This window comes from Corythoichthys intestinalis, chromosome 6, assembly GCF_030265065.1.
Source record: "Corythoichthys intestinalis isolate RoL2023-P3 chromosome 6, ASM3026506v1, whole genome shotgun sequence".
Taxonomy (NCBI): Eukaryota; Metazoa; Chordata; class Actinopteri; order Syngnathiformes; family Syngnathidae; genus Corythoichthys; species Corythoichthys intestinalis.
Genome location: NC_080400.1, coordinates 30,989,107 through 31,013,760, shown reverse-complemented (window position 1 = coordinate 31,013,760; position 24,654 = coordinate 30,989,107). Strand labels below are relative to the sequence as shown.

At 38.9% G+C, this 24,654-nt stretch overlaps 1 protein-coding gene across 2 annotated transcripts in view; it reads left to right on the top strand.

The window, feature by feature from the left end:
- dph1 (diphthamide biosynthesis 1) overlaps positions 1-24,654 on the top strand; it is a 138,603-nt gene that overhangs the window by 47,157 nt on the left and 66,792 nt on the right. For both annotated transcript variants that reach the window (XM_057838453.1, XM_057838454.1), the window contains exon 4: positions 24,196-24,317. In XM_057838453.1, the coding sequence (XP_057694436.1) occupies positions 24,196-24,317 (122 nt within the window). The remainder of the gene's footprint in view (positions 1-24,195; positions 24,318-24,654) is intronic.

Here is a 24,654-nt window from a genome sequence, read left to right as displayed (position 1 = left end):
TGCTGTATACTTATACCGCCGCGCTAGTTTTGAACACTCGCCCACAACTTCAAAATATATCTTGGGGACATCTAAAACTGCAGTTTATTCTATTCATTTTGTCTCCATTTCTATAGGAAATGATTTTCAATATTTAATGCCATTCAATCACAATTTATTGGTAACCGTTTAAGATGAGGTCAAAACAGTAGATTTGTTAAGGTCATTGACTTATTTACTACATTTTACTGTAGAGCTCAATAAGCTTGGTGTTTCAGATTGAATCCCTTCAGGGATACTAGTGGTGATCTCCCAGTCTTCGTGATGTAAAAAGCAGTTAACAGCTTTTTGTTGGGAAAAAAAAATCTAGGAGTTTATCAAAGAAGACCTACATTAAAAAATAATAATAGACATGTCCCACAGCCCTGGCCTTCATTCTTATGTAATATTTCAGACATTTGCCATTTGTAAGCATTGCACAGCCTCATTTTAAATAGTGTCTAAAATTTATAATAGTCTGAGCTGATGGAGTCACATTCTCAATAAGAATTGTAGATGCAATACACATTGACTTAAGGGTAAATTTGTTTTGACAAATCTTCATCTCTGTATCATCTACTCTGACTCAGTCCCCCTCAGCTAGCCTACAAACTGTTAAAACAAACAACGTCCTACAGTCTTGGCAGGTTTGTACTTTGTCTCGTCAGTCCTGAGCCTATTCTCTGTCGTACAGTTATTGCCTTTTGGAATGTGATGCTTTTCCATCAGTGAAATACAAGTGCCCAGGAATTGTAAAAGTGCCAAAAACTGCAGAAAGAACGATAAAGTAGCACAAAAAAGCTGGGCATCTTTTTATGATTGTACTGAAATAATATTGACTTTCTTTTTTAACTAGAGTTGGCCCAAATCCACTTTTTCATTTGTAACAGCCTAAAAGACTACAAAGTAAATCTAGATGTTTATTTTCGAATATGTCATATACAGTATAATCAAGTATACAGGGTTTCCCTTAGACTTTTTTGAAGCTGTGGTGGTGGTGGGCTGCGTTGAAGTCGGACAACCCCATAATGTTGTGCCGCGGCGAATTTGTTTCATTTAATGACAAATCCGATTTTTTTTTTACATTTTATTTTTTTCCAAGAACCATAACAAAGCTCTATTTGCAAAGTTTGCATCCTGTCTGGGAACACTTGATTTTCCTGCACACACACACACAAAAATAAGGGAAATCAGTAATAGGTGGTCCATTTATAGTCAATGTGACGCATGCTACAAGATGGTTCCCCTTTTCCTCAAGTCTGTCTTCACCTACACAGGCAAGGCAAGGCAAATTTATTCATACAACACAATTCAACACAAGGCAGTTCAAAGTGCTTTACATCACATGAAGATCATAGAAATCACATTTAATCAGTAGAATGTAAAAACAAAGACAATTGAAACAGGAAATAAAATTATATATAAAAATCACATTTAATCACGAATAGAATAAGAAAAAAATAAAAATAAAAAATATTACTTCTATTAATAATAATTGAAATCAGCAATGGAGATAAAGCACGAGGAATTGAAATATATAGATAGTTATGGATATGCTGTGCTAAACAAGAGTGCAAGAGTTTTTAGCCCTGATTTAAAGGAGCTAACAGTTTCAGCATTCTTAAGCCCTTCAGGTAACCTGTTCCGGAGGTGAGGAGCATAATAACTAAATGCTGCCTCACCCTGCTTGGTTCTTGTTCTTGGAACATACAGGAGACCGGTTCCAGATGACCTTAGGGGTCTAGATGTTTCATAGGAATATAACAAATCCAGCATGTATCTTGGTCCAAGGCCATTAAGTGTTTTGTAGACGAGCAGTAGTATTTTATGGTCTATCCTTTGACTCATTGGAAGCCAGTGTAATAATTTCAAAAACAGTGTAATGTGGTCCAGTTTCCATGTATTTGTGAGGACTCTGGCTGCAGCATTCTGTACTAGCTGCAGCTTCCTGACCTTCAAGACCTGTAAATATATCGTTGCAATAGTCCAATCTGCTGTTTTTCCAAGTTTTTCCATTCTTGTTGAGTGAGAAGCCCCTTAATTCTGGCCATATTTTTGGGTGGTAATAAGCAGATTTAGTGACGGACTTTAGATGGCAATCCAATTTTAGGTCTGAGTCAATAATTACGCCAAGATTTCTGACTTGATTTGTAGGTGTAAGTGACATTGTGCTAAGGTTATGCTTATGTGCTTATCTTTGACCTTTCCTTTTTTGGCCTGAAAATGATCAACTGGAGAAAATTCTGGCACATCCATTCATTGATTTGATGAATGCATTTACTCAGGGAGACTAAGGGACTATAATCATGTGGGGACACAGAAATGTAAAGTTGTGTGTCATCTGCATAGGCGTGAGAGGAGATGCCATACTGTTCCATGCTCTGAGCTACAAGAACCATATAGATGTTAAATAAGAGTGGTCCAAGAATTGACCCTTGAGGGACTCCACACGTGAATTTGGTTCGTTTTGACTAATGGTTTCCGATTGACACAAAGAAATCCCTATCATGTAAATAAGATGTAAACCACTGAAGAACAGTGTCAGTAAACCCTACCCACTGTTCCAATCTGCTGAGTAGTATTTTGTGTTCAACCGTGTCGAATGTGGTGCTGAGATCCAATAGTAGCAGAACAGATGATTTGCCTGCATCGGTATTCCGACGAATATCATTTAGGACTTTGATAAACACGGTCTCGGTGCTGTGTTGTGGCCTAAATCCTGACTGAAATGAGTTAAAAAGATTGTTTTGCATCATAAAAACCTGGATCTGTTCGAACACAACCCTTTCAATAATTTTCCCCAGGTATGTCAGATTTCATATTAGTCCATAATTACTAATGGTTGAGGCATCCAGATTAGGTTTTTTTTAGAAGAGGTTTTATAACTGCAGTTTTTAAAGCCTGTGGAAACTCTCATGTTTATAATCTGAAGGGCTATAATCTGGGGCTACGGAATGAAAAACAGTTTTGAAAAAGTTTGAAAGAAGGATGTCAAGGCAGCATGTTGTGGGCTTTAATTTTGACACAATTTCTGTTGAAGTGGCATTGTCCAAGAGGCTAAACTGTCTAAGATTGACGTGGGGGACATTTTGGAAGGCATTTATTGTAACAATTGTTAATCTGGAGTTGCACACAGTCTGTCTAATCTTTAGTACTTTGTGTGTAAAGAATGCTTCGAAATCATTACAGGACACCTCAGATACCAATTCATGTGGTATTGATGCTTGTGGGTTTGGCAGTTTGTCAACAACAGAAAATAGTGTACGGGTATTGGTGGTGTTTCTACAAATAATCTCTGAAAAATATGACTGTCTAGCATTTTTCAGTTCCTGGTTGTATTTGCGAAGACTCTCTTTGTAGATATCATAGAAAAAAAAACAAAAACAAAAAAAAACAAAACAAAAAAAAACTGGAGTTTGTTTTTTCGCCATCTGCGTTCTGCTCATCTCCAGGATGACCTCTTCTTTCTTGACAAAGTTTTTTGTCTTAATTGGGGCAATAGTGTCAATTACAGTCATCACGCTGGAACTGAAACTATTTACGAGTTCTTCCACTGGAGCTGTTGTAGGGGTTAATGGTGATGCATAGGCCTGTTTGTATAATGCACAAGTGTTATCATTTATGTAACACTTCCTAATCACCTCTGTTTACCTTTTCAGAGGATGGACAGGGGTGGTCAATTTAAACATAATGCAGTAGTGATCAGAAAGAGCAACATAATTCACTGTAACCTCAGAGATGTTAAGACCTTTGGATATTATTAAATCCAGTATGTGCCCTCTGTTGTGTGTTGGAACTGCGACATGCTGAGATAAACCAAATGCATCCAAAATATTTCAAAGCTCTCTAGCACATCCTTCTTCAGGATTATCAACATGAATGTTAAAGTCACCCACTAAAACAACACAATCAAAGTCCATGCAGACAGAAGACAGTATTTTGGTAAACTCATCAAAAAACATTGTATTATATTTTGGTGGCCTTGTTACCCAGGCTCTGCAAGGGCTTTTTAGCTGAATGACAATATATTCAAAGGAATCAAACTGACCACATGACATGTTCGTGCATTGAAAACTGTCCCTGATTAGACTTGCAACCCCACCTCCTTTCTTATGGGTTCTTGGCACACTAAAGAAATCGAAGTTTGTAAGAAACTGAAGTTTGTGGGTGTTGACTCAATCAGAACTCTTGTGCTATTATCTTGACTTAACCAAGTTTCTGTTAAGAACATCATGTCAGGGTTATTTTTGCTGATAAAACCATTAATTAAGAAAGATTTGCCAGCTAAAGATCTGATATTTAGCAGAGCTAATTGGAGATCCCAGACTGGATTCACTGGTGAGTTTTGGGAATGGCATACTATGCTTAACAGGTCGGCAGAGTTGATTGAGCGTTTTTTATTTCTCACCAATCTAGTCCTTTTTTGTTGTTTATCACCACTGGGATTGTTGGGGATACAGACTGTACTCCATAGGGCCTCGGCTTTTGCTGAGACACACAGGAATAAGAAAAAAATGAGACCAAGGAAATTAAGACACTCAAGCATCTCTAACTTACATTGTACAGTTCTGTACAATGTACAGTTGATCAAATGTCTTTCTCTGTTCATTGCAGAGAAATCTAACAGTTCAGTGTTGAGATGGGCCCTGTCAACGCAATGGCCAACAGTTGGCTTAAGCAAGGGCACAGCACTCCCCATTCATCAGTCTGGGATGCCATCTTTGACATCATGCTGACCTGGTCCATATTCTGAAACACATTCAATGGATTACCCATTTAGAATTAAATATGTCAAATTTACATTAGTCTATCCAACTTCAGTTCGAACTGAAGTGTCTTTGTGGGAGTTACTTTTCTGATTGTTAATGCAAATTCATATAAGGATTTGTTTCAGTGAGATGAAAAATACTTCTTTCAATGCAAATACGCCATCTCTTTTGTACTTTTTTGGATAAGGAATATGCCAGGTTATAGTCAGTGAACCTTTTTCACCACTACAATTTAAGGTAAAAATAATACAATTATGATTATTAAATATAATAGGTGCACAATTCTTAACACTCTCCTTAATTTGTGTGGTACAGCCACGGCTTGAACTTTGCCATTTTTGCCCATGTTGGGTCACAGCTAGATTCCCTGTTTGCTTTTTTGCTTATTTGAGACCTCTCCTACCCTTTTTTTTTTTTTGTGATACTTTTAAAAAGCCCACGATGTACTGAATCCGCGAACATGAACCGTTAAGTCACGAGAGATCACTGTATGCTCAAATGTCTCTGGGTTGAGTTACAGACCGGAGACTTGGAAAAAACGTAACAAATGTCTCCACAGTCCAGTTGACATACTGTACCTGTTTTTGTTTGTCTCCCTCCATCATGACCAAGCCTCAATGGCTACCAAACATGGGCGCTATGATGGGCAAAGTAACAGACCTTTCAAAGGCAATGTGTGTCGGTAAATCAAGGGACAGACTGTCTGCACACTCCTCAGGCAGGCATCATTCGCCACAGTCGTCTCCTACCATCAAAATAGATCCATCTGTATTCTGGACAACTGGTTGCATCATTTCTACAGCCACATTGTACAGCTTCCCAGGGTAAATGTCAAGACTACCATTAGGAATGAGAATGGCCGGAGCCTACAATAAATGTGTTGGTATTGTAACAGCAAGTGTCTGTGTGCCAGTATGTACCTGTACATATTTTTTTAACTAGCACATATTTTCAAAGATTTGATTGATGTAAGGTATCAAGCCTGTCATTGTCTCATGTTGCCGTGGCTGACTTGCAGCACTGCTACAAAGAAGGCTGGATTCAGAATGCAATCAGTGTTCTTATAATAACATTTTCCTTGATATTCCCTGGTGTTTTGTTACGGAAGGCTTTCTAAATTCCATATTGTTTTGACACAAACCTGTGATGATGTGACATCATGACTGGACTGATGGTTTTCAGAAATATAGATAGTCCACAGGTTACGAACGAGTTACATACCTACGCTGGCGACATAACCCAAATTTCCCGTAAGTGGGAATTAACCCTTTAAGTACCCATACATACACCCTAAATCTCAAAATAACTATCCAAAAACATTATACGTCATATTCAGTGGTCAAGTATATAAATGGCCCGGTGGGCCAGATATACTTTTAAAATCGTTAGGACCACCAGAATGCTCCAACCACTGGCACGGTAAAAGGTGACACTTCAAACATGAAGTAATGACAATAAAGGCGATTCTATTTGATTCGAATTCGCGGGTTTACGACAATTGCAAACGATGCGGGGAAAAAAAAAAAAAATCTATTATTGACACCACTTGCTCGACGAAAAGAGAAGTGCACTTTGTTTTTTTCCTCTATGGTAAATCTTACGGTTAGCGGCTTAGCTAACATACTTCCGGTGAATATTTCAAAATACAAGCACTTCATGTTCAACATGTAAAATGTGGATATCTGGAGTTAATCTCACATACTTCAAGTTGTACTTGAAGAATAGCTTTAAAATGACACCCGTTATGTAAAACTTGATTGGCAATGACTAATATGGCTTCAAATTTGCTAACATGCGCACTTTGCAGGACAATATGACAGTCATTTTGGATCAAATACTCTCAACACCTTTGATGAGCTCTAATTGGCAGAGAACAAAAATGGCATTGGGTTTCTCACCTATTTCATATTCTGCACTTAGCTAGCTTTCAAATAACTTGTTATGCATTGTGTTTGTGTGTGTTTTATTTAAAGATATATTATTTTTAATATCCATCCATCCATTCATCATCTACCGCTGGGTCGGGTCGCGGGGGCCGCAGCTTTAGCAGGGAAGCCCAGTCTTCCCTTTCCCCAGCCACTTCAACCATCTCCGGCAGGATCCCTAGGCGTTCCCAGGCCAGCCGAGAGACATAGTCATAGTCAGACAGCATGTCCTGGGTCGTCCCCAGGGAGGCGTTCAGCAGGCATCCGAACCAGATGTCCGAGCCACCTCAACTGCCTCCTTTCAATGCGGAGGAATAGCGGCTCGACACCGAGTCCCCCAGGATGACCGAGCTTCTCACCCAATCTCTAAGGGAGAGCCCGGACACCCGGCGAAGGAAAACCATTTCGGCCGCTTGTATCTGCAATCTTGTTCTTTCGGTGTAATTGAGGAGGTCTTCGCAGTATTCTGCCCACCAACTCACGACCTCCCGAGTCAAGTTCAACAGTAAACCATCTCCATGTTAATGGTGCACTGCTTTCCTCTCGGGAGACGCTGGATGGTGGACCAGAATTTCTTCGAAGTCGTCTGGAAGTCGATTTCCATGGCCTCGCCAAACTCCTCCCATGTCCGAGTTTTTGCCTCGGCGACTGCCCACACTGCAGTTGGCTTGGCCAGCTGGTACCTGTCAGCTGCCTCCGGAGTCCCACAGGCCAAAAAGGCCCGTTAGGCCTCCTTTTTCAGCTTGATGGCACACCAGTGGGTTAGGGGATTGCCGCAACGACAGGCACCAACCACCTTACGGCCACAGCTCCGATTGGCTGCCTCAACAATGTAGGTGCGGAACATGGTCCACTTAGACTCAGTCTCCCACCTACCCCAGGACAAGAGAGAAGTTCTGCCGGAGGTGGGTGTTGAAGCTCTTTCTGACAGGGAAATCTGCCATACGTTCCCAGCAGAATCTTACAATACGTTTTGGGCCAGCATCTTGCCCCGCCATTGGAGCCAACACACCAACAGGTAGTGATCATTTGACAGTTCCGCCCCACTCATCACCTGAGTGTCCAAAACATGCGGCCGTAAATCTGATGATACGACAACAAAAACGATCATCTGGCTGTGGCCTTGGGTGTCCTGGTGCCAAGTGCACATATGAACACCCCTATGTTTGACCGTGGTGTTTGTTATGGATAATTTCGTGATGAGCACAGAAGTTCAATAACAGAACGCCGCTCAGGTTCTGATCGGAGGGGATGTTCCTCCACATCATGCCCCTCCAGGTCTCACTGTCATTGCCCACGTACAGTGGGGAGAACAAGTATTTGATACACTGCCTATGGGAAAACCCATTGACAGTGTATCAAATACTTGTTCTCCCCACTGTAAGTGTTTGAATCCCCCAGCAGAACGAGGATGTCCCCAGAGGGAGCACTCTCCAGTACATCCTCCAAGGACTTCAAAAAGTGTGGGTACACTGAACTGCTGTTTGGTGCGTAAGCACAAAAAACCGTCAGGACCCATCCGCCCGCCCGAGGGCGGAGGAAGGCTACCCTCTCGTCTACTGGGATAAACCCCAATGTATAGGTGCCGAGCCAGGGGGCAATAAGTATGCACACATCTGCTCTGCGCCTCTCACTTTGGGCAACTCCAGAGTGGAAGAGAGTACAACCCCTCTCGAGAGGATTGGTACCAGAACCCAAACTGTGTGTGGAGGTGAGTCGACTATATCTAGTCGGAACTTCTCTGCCTCACAAACCAGCTTGGGCTCCTTCCCTGCCAGGGAGTGACATTTCATGTCCCAGGAGTAAGCTTCTGTAGCTGGGGGTCGGACCGCCAAGGCCCCGGCCTTTGGCTGCCGCCCAATCCCTATATAGCCGACCCCCTTGCCCCCTCCAACAGGTGGTGAGCCCATGGAAATTTTTTAATACATACAGTATATATATATATATTTTTTTTTTTACGAATACTTATTGCATTTGAATGGGTGATTTATTAGGATGTATTGTGGTTGAATTGGTTACAAAAATAACAATAATATCACATATCGGCAATAATTCATGAGATAATATATCTAATATATCTACTAAAATCTGTTATCACGACATGCCCTAACATAACGTAATAATTCATTCCCGTAACTACAGAGAAAATAATCACATCATAATGGCGGTCTAGCTTGAAAACCGTTAGCCATAATTGCCTTAGTCATCTCTTTGACTTCTAAATTGTTGCCGCAACAACCGAGCCGGGGGAGACTTCCAGGGGGCGGTAAGGGGAAGACAAGAAAGCTTCGTCGAGGTGTGGAGCTTTCCCGCGGGCCCGCCTCGCCCTGGAGCTCCCGACAAAAAATGTTGGCTATACTGCAGTGATTATGAAATGATTATGGATGTGATTATGGAATTCATAGTATTATTTTCACTAGATTCATGTTTTTGCATCGTATTGCTGCACTTTTCATGAAATCTACCTAAAAATATATGTTATTTAAGCAAATTGTTCTTTTTAGTGATTACAGGGATCAATAACTGATGCGTTGACCATGGCCAGTGGCTAATTTCCCTTATTGTCTACCCGTGATATTAATAAAATAAAGTAAAAAATAAGATATTTTTTCCCTCCGGTAACATTGATCACACCATACTACTTCTTGTAACTGACATTTATTTATTTTTTATTTTACACCCTCAACGCTGTGTTTTTTTCATAGATTAAATAAAGCCTATATGAAAGGAACATTAGCCACGCATTGACAGTACTCCTTAGCCCTTTGCAGGGCTAACATTATGTTAGTAAGGTAAAGTAACGTTAATCTTATTTAATAGCGCTACGTTAACTTCATTTTACCTTGTATCCCGAGTATCGCGCTGCCGTCGGTGGAGCGGGGGCTAGGTTGGGGGGGTCGCGCTGTGGTGCCCGATCGGGGTTTCAGGGACTGTCATCGGTCATAGGGTCCAGCCGAGTGTGTGAAAGTGTTGGCGGGACCGCGGGTAGCCGGGGCCAGGTGGGGGTTTTGTTATGCAAGCGGTGTATTACAGTGAATTCATGAAAAAGTGTTCGCCTTGGTCTCCAGCTTGAAATGCTCCCACACTTTTGACATTTTCTGCCTTTTCTTGGTGCATGTCTCCTGGCTTTCGTCGGCTTCTTTGCGTTATCTCTATATCCATGCATGATTGAAATCGAATATATCCGCTACCGCTGTTTTCTTCCTGTATGTACGTGACGTCGGCGCGTTGTCCATAGTCGTCAACATAGTCCAGGCAAAATGTGATTCTAAGAGCTGGCAAAATTGACCATTCCTCAAGGCAAATAAAATTACTCAGATTAGTTTTTAAACTCGAATTACTCGAGTATTCGTTTCAGCTCTAAATACAGTACATTATAGAGATGTCCCGACTCTGTGACTCTCCCTCCTGCTGCTTTTCTTGCTCAGCAGGCAGCTGCAGCTTGTTAAAGTGATGAGACACAACGGGGCTGCTTTGATCTTGCCAGATAAGCTTTGGAGCGCTATCTTTCAAAGGCGCCGAGTCGTTTAGCCTGTTAAACTCTAGCGATTGTGTGTTTTGTGCTGTTCTAAGCAGCGTGAGTGGATTTGAGAGGGCTCCCTCAATTAAGCATTTAATAAAGAATTATACTTTGGGGAAAAAAAGGTAAAAACCACGTCTTATACAGTCATGTGAAAAATTTAGGACACCCTATGGAAGCTTGTGTGTTTTCTAACATATTTGGTCATATGGATATTTAATATTAATTTTATCAATCTTGAGAGATTACAGTAATGGAATTATTATTATTATTATTAATAACTTTCTGTAAAATGTAATTTTAAATAAATGCAATTTCTGTTGAGGAATACATTAGGACACTCCCACATTCAATCCCACTTAAAATGGCTGAAATCACACACAGGGGTATCACATCAGATGCACATGATTAGAAGATCATTACCCAGTGTTTTAAAGCAGGCTTGCCTTATTTAAATCTCACATTTAGTTTGGTGTGCCCCTGACTGTTGAAGTGAGAGAAAACACCATGGTGAGATCGAGGGAGCTGTCTGAGGCCTTCAGAAAGAAGATTGTAAATGCTTATATGAGTCTGGAAATGGATTTCAAAAGAATATAAAATAAGCCATTCCACTGTCCGGAAATTAGTATAGAAGTGGAGGACATTCAAAACAACTGCCAACATGCCCAGGTCTGGCCGTCCAAGCAAGTTCACCCCGAGAGCAGACCACAAGATGCTAAAAGAAGTCTCCAAAAACCTTAAAATTTTATCACGGGACCTACAGAAGGCTCTTGCTACTGTTGATGCAAAGTGCATGCCTCTACATTCAGAAAGAAACTTCACAAGTTTAACCTTCATGGGAGGTGTGCAAGGAGGAAAACTTTGCTCTCCAAAAAGAACATGAAGGCCAGACTGAAGTTTGCCAGAGTGAATGTAGACAAAGACCAGGACTTCCAGAATTATGTTCTTTGTACCGATGAATCTAGAATTGAATTATTTGGACACCAGAACAGAGGACATGTTTGGCATAAACCCAATACAGCATTCCAGGAAAAGAACCTCATACCAACTGTGAAGCATGGAGGTGGAAGTTTCATAGTTTGGGGATGCTTTGCTACAGCAGGACCTGGCCAGCTTACCGTCATAGAATCCACGATTAATTCTTTAATGAATAAAACAATGTTAATTTTTGTTGTTTACCTGCAATTAAATCACTTTCTTCCAAGCATGAAAATCACTCAACTTTTGGCGAAATTCGCCATTTTGAAGTCAAAAAGGGTGACCTACGTGAATTGTGTAGATCCGAGGAGGAAATTTTTAGGGGGGGGTCGTAAGTCCATCTAACTAACTAACTAACTAACTAACTAACTAACTAACTAACTAACTAACTAACTAACTAACTAACTAACTAACTAACTAACTAACTAACTAACTAACTAACTAACTAACTAACTAACAACATGTTTTATTGAAGTTGCTAAGCATGTCGCGATATGCAATGAGTCCATTTATGGCAAGGTAAATAAAAATGAGGGCGGTAATTTTCACGGCTGCATTTTATCACTGCGTGCGTGGATACATTTGTGCGTGCGTGTAGATGACATATGAGACTCCAGTTGTTGTGTCCAGATCTTTATGGGTCAACAACACGCCGTAGAATTACAGTTCACACATACAAAATAAGGAAACACATCCATATTAAACACTGTAAACGTTAGCATTGCTACACTGAGACCAATGGGGAAAAAGACAACTTACTTTAGCCTGCTATAAAAACATTGGTAGTCTTTTGGCAAACTTGCGTTTAAAAGGTGACACTTCAAACAATAAATATCGCTGGTTAACAGCATTTGCAAACGAAAAAATGAAAGAAAAAAAATCTGAGTAACACCACAGAAAAAAAAAATCTGAATGACACCACAAGCAATGACGATAAGCACTTTTTTGTGGAGTGTGAAGCTGTTAGCGGTTTAGCGAACGTACTTCCGGTGAACACATCAAAATAAAAGCATGCCACGTTCATATAAATAATGATCTTCTGGAGTTAATCGCCCATACTTCAGAATTAATACTATAATTCTGTATGTAAATACAATAGTACTACAGAATTCAGATTTTATACTAAGAATAACTTTAAAATGACACCCTTTTTGAAAAATATGATTGAATAGTATTATAATTCTTATAATACTATTTTATATAGTAGTATACTATAATAATAATGCTAGATATACAGTACTGTGCAAAAGTTTTAGGCAGGACACCTGCCTAAAACTTTTGCACAGTATTGTATATTTTTATTACATTATGTATATACAGGATATACTGTATGTATATATTTTCCCCAAGTGGAAGCTTCCATGATCCTAATAAATTTAATAATTAAAAAAAAAATGTATACAGTACTGTGCAAAAGTTTTAGGCAGGTGTCCTGCCTAAAACTTTTGCACAGTACTTTATATTTCTTTTAATTGTTTTGAATAATGTTGGAAAGGCGAATTCTGTGTTCTGAATCTGTTTGCATTGCATTCTTTTGCACTAGTAAATGATATCAACATTTCACCTCATTGTTTATGTGTGATTGATTATTGTTATTTACATGTTTATATGTACTTTAATAAAGAATTTAAGTGTTCCAAAATGTTTCTGTGAATTAATAAGCGTCAACAAAAATGTTATTGCTATTGCTATTTTATTGCTTTATTATTAAATTAAAAATTATTAGTCGACTAATTGTAAAAATAGTCTGCTGACTAATCGGGAGAAAAATTTGTTGTTTGGGACAGCCCTAGCGGAACATATTTCCTCCACACCCTTCTCACCTTTTTAACTGCTGACCCATTTTCATGCCCGGTCTTTTCCAGAGATAAAGAAAAACAAAATCGGACATTGATATGTGAACCTTTGTTAATAAAGAACTGAAAATTTCATGGGGTGTCCTAATTTTTTCACACTACTGTATGTCTCTCTTTCCAATGCTAAATCTGAATAAATACATTGAACACACCAAAATATACGTGTGTATATGGCGGAAAACACAGACAAGACTGAAAAAGCAGTTTCTGCTCTTGCACTTCTCTTTCAAAGAAACTGCAGTATTTTAAGCCAAAACAACTGTTGTGTTTGATCGAACAATATCTCTATATGCTGCCATAGCAGATTCATGGCACATTAAGCCCCCAAACTAGTTTTTATTTGTCCATTTTACCCTGAGAACCCCCGTTTACAGACGTCGCGCAACCGCTTTTGTTTCAAACCAGCCATAAAACAAAGGTAATTAATCATATTTATTATTCAAAATGTCTGTCGTTTTTAGCTTAGAATCATTCATTGGTGTCCCATATTTCGTTTAGAAAAAAAAAAAACTTTAAAAAATTATTCACTCACATATTTTAAAGTTTTAAACAAATTATGTCACAGTGACAAAAATGGCGTATGTAAAAAAGTCACGAATATCGACCTCATAACTAGCGCTTAATTCTATTTTTTTTTTGTTACTGTCGCATTTTCTCCGATATGTTAGATGATAAATAATTGATCCAAACTAAAAAAGTTGAAGAAAAAAAAACGTTTAAAAGGATAAATATATGAAAAAGAAAATCTCGACCGCTCCTTGATGTCTGTGATTGCTGCATCGCGACCCTTGTTATATGACCATGTTTCACCCATAAAATCCACAAAAAATCCAGCTGTGGCCATTCACAGCTGTGTCTTGACACTCAGTGATACATGCTACATGGAGTTTTTGGATCGAAACAAAGTAGGTACGCGATAATATCTTGTTAAAGTCATGGCGTCTGTAATTCTGTTCTCGCGTGCTCTCACCTCCAGATAGGGTTTTTCTGTTTAAATGTTTTTTTTTTTTTAAATGCCCTCCAGCTCAAAATTTTTCTTCCCCCAGAAAGTTGAAATTTTAAGCTTTCCAATGATGTATCACACATGCATATCGGACAATTTTGAAAGTTGGCTAAATTGGGGGTCTCAGAGCTGAACTTCAAGTCACCTGAGTGTTTTCCGCCATATATTTTTTTTCTTAATGTAAATAAGCTCCGCCTGTACTTCGCAGATTTCGATTATCGCGGGGGGAGTGTCCCCATTAACAGCGAAAAACGAAGGCTCACTGTAGATTCATCTACAGATACATGTGTTGTTTAAGTTGGACAAGGCCATGCAAAAAATGCGATATTTGTGTTTGTTAATTCTTAAAGTCTGTCCCATGGCTTCCAAATAAGAAGCAGCAATAGTAGTGAGTGGGCATGGGTAAAAGCCACTGTATCTCATTCTGCTAGGGAAGATGGCATCTTGGTTAGAAGATTGATTTCCCATTTATGAAGCAATGATGTAACACATTTTACCCTCTTCTCAACAGTGAGCGATAAGTCGTGCTCAGTGCTGAAAGTTGTACAGCATCTTTTTCCTCTCGCTCCCACCTTCTACACTATTGCTTGGCCGTGATCACTTTGGTTTGGATAGAGCCATCCCAATTTCTGTGTAATCATGGATATATGATTAGCATGGCCAGTGAAATGTACAGTATCAGACTTAAGCATATGCTTCTAAAACATCTTATCACCCCGGTTGCGCTGACAACGCACATGCAGGACGAGTTTACATCGAAAAGTATAACATAACTATTTTTATTCTACAGGGATGCAATTCATTGTTTCAACTAGTACGCATCTGATTGTGTGAAGAAGGTAGAAGAAAAGCGGCAGCATACTGCTAAAAATTAGGGGGAAATTCAATCTGACTTGCCGTTTGCAGACTTTAAATGACAGATAAAATGGGAAACAAAGGAAAAATTTGACAAGTAGCAGAAAATGAGAAAAAAATAAGCAGTATCAGCCAAAATGACATGAACTAGCAGAGTGACAGATGTTGGGCATCAGCTTTGGGGATGAGCGAAAGATGAATTAGATGGATGTGGCCTCATCAATTGCAACTAAAAAGGGCTTTCATAATCATAACTATTATTTATCATACTTCATGTAGCCGGGAGCGTGACTTAAAAAGCAATAAGCACTGCGCCTGATAAATACAGTAATGTCAGAGCATGACTGCCAATATTTTTATGTTTTTATTTATCTTGCGAATTGTAGTACCAGGATATAGACATTACCTTTTTTGATCAAGTAATACGAACTACTGTATATGTATTGTAATATTTACTTCTAAGGCTGCAACAACGAATCAATTTAAGTGATTAAAATCGATTAATAAATTAGTTGCTAACAGATTTGATAATTGATTTTTGCAGGCAGATATGAGCAATCCCATTTGGGTCCTTGTATGTGTGTTGTGAGGCTGCGCGGACCAGTGATTAGAGCAAGAGAGTTCACTGTTACATTCAGGTTAGGTTGCTGAATCAGTAATATTAAAAACTGTCAGTAGTTAGATTGTTTTTTGTGTTAGATTCAGTGTGCCTCCGTCAAAGGAAAGTAAATGAAGCCAATTGTATTGTTTATATTCTTTGTTGATATGTTACTACTTAGCACGGCGCGCCAAGCTAGTCAGCGATTATGATGATCAGTGTCTTAAGTCTCCATTCGTATTGTGTTTTGGAGAAGCATATTAGCACTTGAGTTATTCTTAGTTAGTAAAGTTGTCTCATTTCTTTTTATAAAGGAACCACACACATAAACCCATTCATATGACAGCTTAGAGTCTCTTTTCAACACAAACTCCCATTCAAACTGAAAAATTCATATGACAGCTTAGTCTCTTTTCAACACAAACTCCCATTCAAACTGAAAATTGTCATACAAGAGAATGTGGTTTGAAATTGGATTTGGATTGTATTTATAAACAACTGTTTGATAAAGAGAACTTTTTTTAGTTTGTTTAAAGAAAATAAATGAATCGTTGACATAATTTCTATCAGCGCTTTGCACACAAGAAAAAAAAAGTCAATCAGCAGCATTTTTAAATTTTATTTAAATGAACAGGACTTTTTTCTTATTTGTGTACTGAGAAATTATTTTTGTTTTATCAGAACGATTATTAAAACTTTAACCATTTTTATGTACTTAAAAAAGTACAGTTGTAGACTACAGTTAAGTCAGGAGCCAGTAATATTATTTTTGAAGGAAATAGTCATCCATTTTGCTTTCATTGTTACTTACAACATGCCTAAAATAATGTCAATTTAAATTGTGAAGGTAATTGAAAAAAGTGACATTTATCCAATTAATCGATAACAAAAATGATCGATATTTGCAGCCCTATTTACTTCCTAGTATTTTAAATGCTATTTTGCTCTATTCATGGAATTTCACTATTTTGGTTGCTCTTCCAAATTCTTAAATCTCTTAGGTTCTTCCCTCAGCTTTCACGCTGTTAAGAAATGTTTGTGTAGTTCTAATAACGCTTTAATGCTCCCTCATTTTATTTAGCAGTCTTTTAGGATCTTTCGCTGTCAAATTTGGGGCCCTATGTTGAAACCCCTGGTTTAGCCTGCTGGACAAATGCTACGGCAAATAGCATACACTTACAAAAATGGCTGTAATGATCTTGTTTTGGGGCGGGGAGGGCTGTTAAGAGATTATCAAATGGCATTACCAAAAACATCTGTCTAAGCTTCAATTTACAGTAGCTGCTTTGCAAGCTCTCACTGTGCAAATATTCCTGGCAGATGTTTAGTGACTGCTGTGAGATGTGTTTCACATTTTACATATTTAAATATTCACTCTCTAAAATGGGTAGTGTCACTAAAGGATGGTAATAAAATACAGTAGAAGAGAGTAATTTTTCAGTAATTTTAATCAAGTTCTGCTTATGTGGTCTTCCGTTAAAAAACACATCCAAATGGTTTTCTGCAAGTAGCAATCGCAATTATTTGTTACACAGCAAAGTAACTGACGTTACTTTTCATGTTCTACACGTTATTGCATTATAAATTCTTTAATCTTTCACATCAAAGATGTTGATATTAACTGATTGGAGAAAAAAACACGATACACAGTGTTTTAGAACATTAGGTATTTATTTGGATCAAATATATTGGTCTGTTAAGACAACACAATTGTAAACTGACCATTACCCAGTACAAATCTTTCAAGCTGTATGTTAGGCCTACTGCACAATAAGCAGAACACTATCCTTAAATTTTCCGTAAAGTAACAATATTGAAGATTGAAAATAATTCAAGTTTGAGAACGCTACCTTCGAAATTCCTTGGCGTGTCACCATTATAGCTGTCTTGTTATGTTTGCCAGAGCGTGCAGTCAAGCAGGGCGTGAGCCGCCCACCTAGCCAATCACCATCGCGTTTGTAAGGCCGTCACCACCCTCTTCCCCCCTCCCGGTCTGGTCTCTCCAGGTAGGAGGCAGCTAATATGTGACAAAAATCAACTGTCGACAACCCGCGCTTCATTCAACCAAATTGTTGTTACGCGACCCTTCACATCCTCAGTAACAGCATTGCAAGATGGGTAAAAAAATTAATTAGATTACTCACTACTGAAACAAATAACGCCAATATCAACAAAACTGCTCTGCAATCATCGGGAACGACCCAAAAAAATGTGCACTCTGGGTCATAAGTCAAAGCACAATGCACACAGCTGCATGGTTTTAATCAACTGGTTTTCAAAATGTTGAAGAGGAAATAGATATTTGGAGCAAAAAAAGGTGCCCTCTTTTCACACTTTCAAAGGTTCACGCATTTTATCAAAAATGGTCAGACTTTGTTTGGAAAAAGGAATACTGTAACCTAGCACATATTGCCATCAGGTTTATATGTTTTTGGATTATATTGTACCCTTGTATTTGGACTGTTTTTTTTTTTTTTGTTTTTCAACCACAGAGGTTTAGCGCTAACTGATGGACTATATTTTGTGTTGCCATTTTACAAAAACACTATTTTAAAATGGAACTTTCTCTAATTTGCTCAAAACACAGCTTCAAAAATGAAAAGTCTGATGTGTACGTTTGGAAGATGACGTAATAAAGGGGGCTCTTAATGAGACGAATCCCATTTCCAGCTGTTTAAGACAGTCATTATGCTATGTTTTGAGAATTTTCTATTAAGTCGTGCATATGAATATACAGCTTTCACAAATCAACTCAAGGTAAAATTGTTACTTAAATGTGCTTTAAAATGATACTATATGCCTGAATAAGATGCAATATCCCCTTTAACAAATACAACATTGCTGCTCTCCTCAACCATCCCGCCCTCTTTCCGTGTCACCAGCGCTCATCTAAGTGTGTAGATCACACTCTAATGCTTAATAATGCAATAAGTGTCCCTTGAATGCAATAGGCTCACGATACCAAGAGAAGCTGCTATAATGGCATGACTAAACTTTGTACAGTATATGGGACTTTGTGTTATTGAATGTCAAATTGAATCACAGTATGTGAGGATGGTGCCAACAAGTGAGGGACGTGATATGGACCCTTGTCACAGTTTCTTAAGCAGTGTAAACAATAAAGTCTCATTCGGTGTGGATGCAAATGTGACTTGTTGCTTTTCTGGATATGTTATGCGAGGATAAGCAAAATGTAGCATTTTGCTGTGTTTTTAAGTGTTTGTGTTGTTTGTCTTTGTGCTTGTACTATGAGTATAGAAGGTAGCCAGGTGGGTGTTTGCTGCGACACACTCGAGTTAGAAAGTGTTCACCTGAGATGATGTCCAAAGGGGCATCCAGTAGGAGAAGGGCTTGCGGAATAATTTCTGTCTACTAACAGCAATCAACCAACCAGAGGGGGAAGTCTCTCGCTTACCTACAGGTAGTGTGCGACGCATGCCCTTCAAAACAGAAGCAACTGCTGCCGAATGGCAAACATTACGGAAATGAAGTGCAATGTCAAAATAAACATATTCTCCTCTGCTGAGGTCCGCTGCCAAAAGCTCACTCAGGGACATAAAGTAGAGCAAGTAGATGGTTGCTGATACCTGAAATGTAATTGAATAAAAGATTAGCCAAGGGGGATGGTGTCCCATTGACCTGGTATGCAAATTCCCACACCTGCTTATTTGAGCTGTTAGCAGTGCTGCTGCACCTTTTCCCACCTCACTGACCTGCTTGTCACTTTGCTGCCATGGAGAACAAGTCTCAGAGTAACTCAAATTATTCACATTTTCATAGAGCATTGCAAAATTAGTATCTCAGTCTACTTTAGAATGCTTTGTGAAATTAACTCATTGGCTGCCATTGACACCAATAGACTGCACTAAAACATGATCATTCATTGTCGCCCCTCCAACTTGGACGTTTATCGCTGTCAGTGGCAGCCAGTAAGTTCAAATCATAAGTCTGGTTTTTAATTTATTCCCTGCCATTGAAAACGACAGATGTCCAATTCATCTAATCTGGGTGGACTGGCTGTGAAAACTCATCTTTCAATGTCATTGGCAGTTCTATACGTCCAATTCATTATGATTGATGGGGATATTTGGGCCCCTGCTAAAAGCTTTGAATAGCTTCTTTGGAGTGTCCTATTCGTCCATCTTAACTTGTGAACTGCTAGCGTATGATCACGTACTGTATTTGACGATGTGCGAATAAACTGAAACTGATTATTGCCAGGCTCTAAGTCAAAATGGATCGGACGTCTAGCGCCGTCAATGGCAGCCAAGAAATTCATTAGTGTCTAAAACATGTTCCCTTGGCATGGTAATAAAGTTATTTATCTTCATGATTGACTCTAGCTGATTGAGTGTTTTCTTCATTTGACTCTGTAGCACATAATTGGCAATTATTGAATGGTTTTCTAATAATTATTGTTCAACAACTCAAAATGTATCATCATTTATACTCAAAGCTCCAAATGCAAATGTTTTTTATCTAACAAAGTAGTATATATTCTTGCAGAAAATTGCAAAATTACGCCTTTTTACAGTGTAATTACACTGGATGCATACAATAAATGGTTGATTTGTCGCTGCAGGAGATTGAACCATCTGGTTAATTTACGGTGGCGTCCATCCCAGCATGTTGTGAGTGAAAAGCTGAATTGATTTCCAATATTTCAAACATTTGGCATCCTACTACTATTTGCATTGATTTGGAGTTACAGTGGAGCCCCGAAGGAGAGTTGCTCATCCACTGGGAGAATATGCTAAGCCAACATAAGTGACTTTGACTCATTTGCTTGTGTGCTGAACAAATATGTTGCTGCTGCGAAAACATGGGGTTGTTCTGACAGGATTTATATATCTGCATTACTTCAAAGGTCATTCTAATAATGTGGCAGCATTACAATCCAAATTAGAATGAGTCTAGTGTGTTGCATTGATTTCTGGTTAAGTGAGCCCACTAACAAGAGCTGTTTCAATAATTCTGCCCAAAATGTTTTTTTTTTTTTTACACTGTCACAAAGATGTTAGATGTTTTTAGTATTTGTCTGCAAAGGTTAGATTTGGGTTACCAACAAAGCACGTTTTCCCTAATTTCTTCACACAAACATGAAGGAATTTTCATCTTTCAGTTGACACTGAATGAAAATGTCACCGCTAATGCATTAGTAAAAATGCAAGCTTGATATTCTTGAAATGGTAATTTACATTCCTGAATAACAGATGGACAAAGAAATACAAATACATCACAACTCAGCATTGCTTTGGCTGGGTTCTAAACAACTGACTGCTACTGTAGGTATCTTTCTAAAGACAGAATTGTGAATACAGCTCTTCAGTAAATGAAATAGTAAGGAAGGTATTTGTGCCTAATGTTGCATTGCCAAGTGTTAAGTGTCTTTAAAGAGTAGTGGAGGTGTCCATGGGCTGATCACAAGTGTTTAAAACAATTTTCTTTTTTGCTTACTGTGCCATCTCCATGGAGTATGGTTCATGGTGCCAAAAAGTTCACGCTTGCTTTTAATGCATCTGCTTCCACCCGTGATTTAATTTAGTCCCACAAGCTATTTTGGTCACTATCAATTTCTGTACTGAGGTGGTTCAGTTTACTCACACTTGAATCTTTATGCATGGAAATGCATGTGCATCCATGGAATACACTGGTCTTGCTCCCGACTTGTTTTGTGGCAGTGGAGTTTATTACAAAGATTCAAATCATTTGGTAGTTTCTCATCCATATTGAGACTTACACTGAAGACCTAATTAGGAAGAGTTGTTATGTAGTTCACAAGCTTCTCTGACATCTTAATTAGATCTTAATGACATTTCAGTTGGCTCGGCGATGAGTAAAACCCTACATAAAACTCTAAAGCGTCTGACACCGGAGATAAGAAAAAGATTATGACATTTTCCTCAAATTTATTTCTTATACATTGAAAAATTGCCGTGGAGTATTTCCTGCGTGAGACACATTTTGAAAGGGATCTGATTAACATCGATGCACTTTCCATTCCATCTTACACTGTCTTTCACTCTATCTCCTCGCCCATAGGGGTGCAGGACTGTGCGTGGTTCAGTAATTACCTGCCATGTCCGAGTAGCACCGAATGTCTTGTATCAGGATCTTAATCGAATTCATAGTGCTTATTACCCTGCTAGTTTAGTACAGTCACTATTGTACCATGATATTCAGCGTCAGCTGAAAAAATATGAGAACGGGATATCTGGCAGATAAATGACTGATAAGATCCAATGCTTCCCTGCACCACTGGATGCTTGTGCATTATTCTGCAAGCTCTGCAGTGGCTTACTGATACATGTTCAATTTTTAAATAGATACCAAACTGTATTTCCACAAGTAGTGAGAAATTCAAATGGTGGTATCTATTATACTTTAATATTAGTGTTTTACTTTACTTACTTATTCCGACTTTAAAAACAAAAATGAAGGATGCACTGCAGGTCGCATTGCTCAGGAGGTAGAGTGCTTATCTTCTAACCTGTAGGTTAAAGGTAAAGTTAAATAAAAACTCTCGGAGTGTTGTTGAGCAAGTTATTGAACTCAGTTGCTCCAGAAGCAGTGTCATTAAAGGGTAAATTAGAAATTGTTCAAGCGTTTAGAGTTACTTCAAGGAAGAAAAGTAAATGTGTCTGATAAATAGACAGCAGCTGTTTTAGTACTTTATTGTGCTGGCATACGCCAACAGTCTGATGTCAGAACAATAGAAGGAAGAGAATGAAAAGGTTTGGTGATTGTAATTATCCCCTGCAGTAGGCGTGATGCACACAAAATAGACACAATCACAACAATAGAGAGGGTAAGTGATTCCAATTTTGAAGGCAAATATTTATCTTCTGTTGAGTCGGTGTGTGTGTGTGTGTGGGGGGGGGGGGGGGGGGGGGGGGATTGCAGGGCCCAGCTGCCCTGCCTTTGACTTGAGAGTAGCCATTAGGAGAAGACGGTACACTGAAAATAGGTAGCGAAAACTGATGATGAGAAGGATCCCCAAGAGGCTGCAAATCAGATTACGTCTAAGAGAATGAGAGGGTGAAAGCGAAATAGAAACCTTTACTGAAACCCCTTGCGAGGAACAGAACCTAGGACAAACACGGCGAGTGGATGCAGGTGTGAAACATTGGGCAGCAGGAGGCTTATTATCAACAGTCTGTCGGTATCTATACAGATTGCTCAAAGTGCACTGTGCAGCCCCGTCTGTTTATCGCGTGCCTACTTTCCCTAAGCCCCCTTGTCTCATCTCTCTTCTACGCCCGCTCTTTTACCTGATTCTGTCAGAATAAAGACGCAAATACCAGGCAACTAGCTCCATTTACAACCACCCCCTCATCTACCTCCTTAACAAGGCCTCAGGCTGGCTGGCTCTCACCTACCGTTTCCTCTCAGACTTGATTCATTATACTTAATCTTTACGTTTTGGCATAACATTTTATATACCTATAAAAAGCAATGAAAAAAGCTATTGTTTTTCCTGTAGTGATGGGCTATTTGCTCTTAACAGATATAGGTCCTTAGGTACATTTAGAACCACATCATGTTTTTTGTTCTATCAGATAAGGCCCACATGTTTCACACACACTATAAAGCATGCCGTCTGAATTATTTTCTTTCCTGCTGAATGTAATAGTGCTCAATACAAACTCACCTTTGCTCACCTTTATTAAACAAATTAAATGTGTTGTAAAACGACAAGTGTATCGTACACCTCATTTTCTTGCTTGATCAATACGGGAGAACCTCAATTAGAGAAGATAAAATTGTCAAAATTCATACTATGATAAACCTTAATAAGCTTTACAGGCAAGAAATGCTTTAAGCAATAATTTTAGGTTCTTAAGAGAATTATGTATTAAAAGTTCCTCAATGTTGGTGACGACTCTTAACTTAATCGATTGGCTTTTTACACATATCCGGGAAATGCATTTCTTCCCTTTAATGGTTGAACTAAGCACACACATTTTTAATTTGCCATACAATGTTCCATCACTGGTCAAAACATGGTACGCGTGTTAATATTTTGTTTGTCAAATACATATTTAGCATAAAAATAAATAACTTCAAGATGGCACCAGTTTATATTTTTCACTTGACTGGTTCAACAGCGCTCTGTTTCACTTGAATCTTTTCCTATTGCCTTCAATGCCTGAAAGCATAATAAAGCAAGTAATACTCCCAGAATACCTAATGATCAAATATTTGACTAATTGATTACTGCGTCAAGCTCTGTAACTTATTTAGATGCACGTGCATTGGTTAAGGCAACGAAAGATGTAACAGCCAAGTAAAACAATAATTTAAGGAAGCACTTTATTGATTGGAACTGCAAAGAATGAGCATAATGTTAACTGAATGAAATTGCAAGACTATCCAGATGTGCCTGTCTTGATGTGGCTTTGTGGACATGTCGAACCAGCAGACATCTTGTTCCCTACACATGCCCTCACCATCTCGAAAAAGCTCGCTGATATGCTGTGACTCAGTCATTGATTTATGTCACATACTATTTGGACATTTCTGTCCACTCTTAAGTGAATTGCGATTGATCTTATTCAGCTCTGTCCTTATCACAAGCTGTGAGGATTGATTCTCGTGATGGTTGGCAGGTAACAGGAGGGTGCATAATTTCTGCTTGGCCTGCATTAGTGTTCATTTGTGCATGTGCGGCAGGTTCACAGATGCGGACACCATCGTGATGGGGGACGTAACATACGGGGCATGCTGCCTGGATGACTTCACAGCCCGTGCATTGGGAGCTGACTTCATGGTGCACTATGGTCACAGTTGTCTTGGTGAGTCTTTAGTGCTTTCTGTACACATTATTTGACTGGAGGAAAATGTACATTATTTTGGAGGACTCTTTTTAATTTTATAAGCTCCTTTAAAAATAAAATAAAATAAAATAAAACCTTGTAATCATCACACAATCTGAAATGTCAAAATTGTTATTCGATAATTTGCGTCCTATGGTATACTGGGGGCGGGATTTAATAAGCTTCGGCCTCTCCCGTTAGCCCTTTTTGGGTTAAACCAGTACTTCTCAAATAGTGGGGCGCGCCCCCGGGGGCGCAGAGCAATGCCGGGGGGGCGCATGTGACCTCGGGGAACATGTTTTTTTTTTTTTTTTTT